Genomic DNA, 4,308 nt, shown 5'->3' with positions numbered 1-4,308 from the left:
GAATGAATCGTCGATTGGCGAGGTATCAAGATCACCTATAAAGATAGGCAACCGCGAAAGATGATCGATCACAACATTTTCGGCAACCTTCTTGTCCCTAATCTCAATATCATAGTCTTGTAAGAGCAAGACCCACCGTATCAATATTGGCTTTGGTTCCTTCTTGGACAAGAGATAATTCAAGGTCGAATGGTCTGTGAAGACTATGACTTTAGACCCCAACAAGTAGGACCTAAACTTCTCAATTGCGTGAATAATGGCTAGAAACTCCTTTTCCGTGGTTGTGTAATTCCTTTGTGCATCATCAAAAGTTTTTCTAGTGTAGTAGATAACATGTAGCTTCTTATCCTTCCTTTGTCCAAGAACGGACCCAATGGAAAAATCCAAAGCATCACACATAAGCTCAAAAGGAATCTCCCAATTAGGGGGTTGAATGATAGGAGCCGAAATCAATGCCTCCTTCAAACTATCAAATGCTAGCAAACACTCATTAGTAAACACAAAAGGGGAATCCTGTACCAGCAATTGAGTGAGCGGCTTTGCGATTTTAGAAAAATCCTTTATGAACTGGCGGTAAAAACCCGCGTGTCCAAGAAAGCTCCTTATCCCCTTCACATTTGTAGGGGGTGGGAGGCGCTCAATGACCTTAGTTTTGGCACGATCTACTTCAATGCCCCTACTAGAAATTACATGACCAAGAACAATTCCTTCTTCTACCATGAAATGACATTTTTCCCAATTCAAGACTAAGTTCACCTCTTGACATCTTTTCAACACTTTAATCAAATTCGAAAGGCAAATTTCAAAAGTTGAACCAAAAACAGAAAAGTCATCCATGAATACTTCAATTGATGATTCAAGCATGTCGGAAAAAATAGACATCATACACCTTTGAAATGTGGAAGGTGCATTACAAAGTCCAAATGACATCCTTTGATAAGAAAAGGTGCCAAAAGGACATGTGAATGTAGTCTTTTCTTGGTCCTTGGGTTGGATTGGGATTTGGAAGAATCCCGAATATCCATCCAAGAAGAAATAATGACTGTGTGATGCTAGTCTTTCCAATATTTGATCAATAAAGGGGAGAGAAAAGTGGTCTTTCCGGGTGAATTTATTCAATTTTCTACAATCAATGCATATCCTCCACCCGGTGACCGACCTTGTAGAAATGGTCTTACCCTTATCATTCTCAATGATGGTCATGCCTCCTTTCTTAGGCACAACTTGAACCGCACTAACCCACTTACTATCGGAGATAAGGTAGATTATGCCCGCTTCAAGAAGTTTTAAAACTTCCTTTTTCACAACTTCTTTCATGTTTGGATTGAGACTTTATGAGGAGGCGTAGTCCTCTCCTCTTTTACCTCCACATTAAGCACTTCCACCTTCACTTCATTGTGGACTAAAGGTTGGTTGAGCAAAAGATCATACCCCCTTGTTTCTTCATCTTCCTCAACTAAGCCTCCCATTAGGATAGCTTGTAAAGGATCTCCTTCAATCGAATTTTCTTGGAACTCCTCTAAGTTCCTTTCCAAAGTATCAACTCTATGAACTTCATCGAACAATGGCTTTTTCAATGTTTGTGGGAAAGAAAATGAAATTTTCTCATCTCTCACATTCAAGGTCAATCTTCCTACCTTCATATCAATAACAACACCCGCGGTGTTCAAAAACGATCTTCCCAAGATTAGGGGCACCGTAGTATATTCTTCCATTTCCATTACCACAAAAGCATATGGCACAAATACTCTTCCAACTTGAACTGGCGCATCTTCACGAATTCCCAAAGGTAGCCTAACCGTGCGGTCGGCCAATTGTAAGGACATTCTTGTTGGCTTTACGTCTCCAATTTTCAAAATCCTAGCAATAGAATAGGGCATCAAGCTCACACTTGCCCCAAGATCACATAAAGCATCCATAGCCTCCAAGTCTCCAATCTTCACCGGTAATGCATAGCTACCGGGGTCACCAAGCTTTTGAGGAAGCTTGTTTTGAATGATTGCACTCACCTTCTTAGGAAGGGAAATGGTTGCACTCTCTTCAAGCCTACTCTTGTTGGATAGAAGATCCTTCAAAAATTTTGCATATGTAGGCATTTGTGACATAGCATGAAGAAAGGGGATATTCACTTGAAGTCCTCCCATGACTTCAAGAAAATTTGAAAACTTTTCATTCAATTTCTTGTCAACAATCCTATGAGGGGATGGAGTGGGAGGCTTGTATACTTTCATGGGGGGATTTTCTACGTTTTCCTCATCTCCCTCATTCTTCTTTTGTGGCTCCTTTCTCTCAACATCAACTATCTCATTTTCAAACTCACTCTCATTTCTCACCACAACTCCCTCATCTCTCTTTTGTGGCTCCTCTTCACTCATAACCGACCCTTCATAACCTATCCCCGATCTCAAAGTAATGGCCTTAGCTTGCTCCTTTGGGTTCACAACCGTTGAGCTTGGGAAGTGACCACTAGGATTGGAGGATGAACTTCCAACTTGTTGCGCAATTTGAGCCAATTGATTCTCAATTATCTTGTTGTGTGCTTGAAATTGTTGGATGTTCGCTTGCATATCCGCATTGCTTCTTCCTTGTTGTGTAATGAAGGTCTCAAGTGCGGCTTCAAGGATAGATTTTTGAGGAGGTGGAGGAGCGGATTGGTTATATTGTTGCCTTTGTTGGTTTTGGTCCCTTTGGTTAGGGTGACGGTAAGGAGCTTGTTGGTTTTGTGGACGAGATTGGTTGTATTGGTTTTGAGGGGGGCCTTGGTTTTGTTGTTTCCAACCCGTGTTTTGTTGGGGTTTCCAACCTTGATTGTAGGGTTGAGAGTATTGATCGTTTCTTTGCCCAATAGCCGCAGCTTGCTCTTGGTTAGTTGAGTTACAATAGGAGGACAAGTGATCATTTCCTCCATAAGTTTCACAAGACATGACTTGTTGTGAAGAAGATCTTGGAGATGTAAGGGTGGCTTGATCTAGCTTGTGAGCTAGCATGTCAAAATTTGATGCAATAAGGTTTATGGCACTAAGGTCGTGGATTCCGCCCTTCTTTGCTTGAGGTTGTTGTCTATCACCTCCGTATGCAAAGTTCTTTGCCACTTCTTCAATCATCTTGTATGCATCATCCACCGATAGCTTTTTAAGGCTACCACCGGCCCCGTTATCAAAGTTGACCCTCGATGTAGGAGTAAGACCATATAAAAGCTTTGAACAATGATCCATGATGTGAAACCATGGTGTAGGCATTTTCTAGTGTAGTCCTTGAAACGCTCCCAAGATTCACTTAAGGTTTCATCAATCTCTTGGTTGAAATTGGTGATTTTCCTTCTAAATTTGGCGGTCTTTTCGGGTGCACAATACTTTCTAAGGAAAGCTCTAGTGACTTCATCCCATGTGGTCAATGATCCCTCTTCTACCGTACGTTCTCAACCAATTCTTTGCTTTGTCACGGAGGGAAAATTGAAACATGTGCATACGGATGAAGTTTTCCGTAATGTTAATTTGCTTGATGGTTCTGCACAATTCGAGGAAGTTGTCCAAATGAGAAAAAGGAAACTCATGAGAACTCCCACCAAGTTGATCACTTTGAATCATACGGATGAGTTGAGGTGAAAGCTCAAAATTATTTGTATTCGTAGTAAGAAGACGTATGCTACTCCGAAGTGTGAAGGCATTGTGGTGGTCATAATCTCGTAACAATGGTGGAGGAGGATTGTTATCACCCATGTTATCTTCTTCGTTGGTTGCAAAGATTTCCTCCGGATCGGAACCCGAATATACAATAGAGAACTCGGGTGTGCCTTGCAAAAGCCTCCTCACGTTTCTCAAAGTCCTATTTAACTCTGGATCAACGGGAATAAGCGGTGATTTCTTACTCTTCCGTGTCATGCAAGGTCAAACAAAGTTAAGAAAAACGTTAGCAATGACTATTACAAGTTGAAAACACAAATATACAAAAATACACACTTAGACTCATTCAACAACAATACATTCAATGTGACTTTGCCTCCCCGGCAACGACGCCAAAATTTGATAGGCCGTCGTCGAGCCTACCAAAGATAAAGTCCTATCTTGCTCTCACTAGCTAATAGCAAGGGTAAGAAAGGGTCGAACCTAAGAGAGGCGTTGAATCAACCACCGAGATACTACCGTTTAAACAATCTAAATGAAGTCAAAATTCGTTTGGTTTTATGTAGCATGTACTAATTCAAATCAAATAATACTAAGGGGTGATTAACAATAATTAAAGAGTTCTAGGGCTTGGGATATACCACTCAATTTCGTCACAAATCACAAATAGCATGTAGCAAACAAT

At 41.0% G+C, this 4,308-nt stretch overlaps 1 protein-coding gene across 1 annotated transcript; it reads right to left on the bottom strand.

Moving 5' to 3' along the window:
- Nucleotides 1–1,313: 1,313 nt before the first annotated feature.
- LOC110704036 lies at nucleotides 1,314–3,239 on the bottom strand. The gene is made up of 2 exons (XM_021881825.1): nucleotides 2,130–3,239; nucleotides 1,314–2,069 (listed from the first exon to the last, which is right to left on the bottom strand). Exons 1-2 carry the CDS (start codon nucleotides 3,237–3,239, stop codon nucleotides 1,314–1,316), a joined length of 1,866 nt encoding a protein of 621 aa, XP_021737517.1.
- Between the last annotated feature and the right edge of the window lie 1,069 nt (nucleotides 3,240–4,308).

Source organism: Chenopodium quinoa, unplaced genomic scaffold (genome assembly GCF_001683475.1).
Source record: "Chenopodium quinoa cultivar QQ74 unplaced genomic scaffold, ASM168347v1, whole genome shotgun sequence".
Taxonomy (NCBI): Eukaryota; Viridiplantae; Streptophyta; class Magnoliopsida; order Caryophyllales; family Amaranthaceae; genus Chenopodium; species Chenopodium quinoa.
The sequence above is the reverse complement of the archived record's forward strand: the minus strand, read 5'-3'. Positions and strand labels throughout refer to the sequence as shown.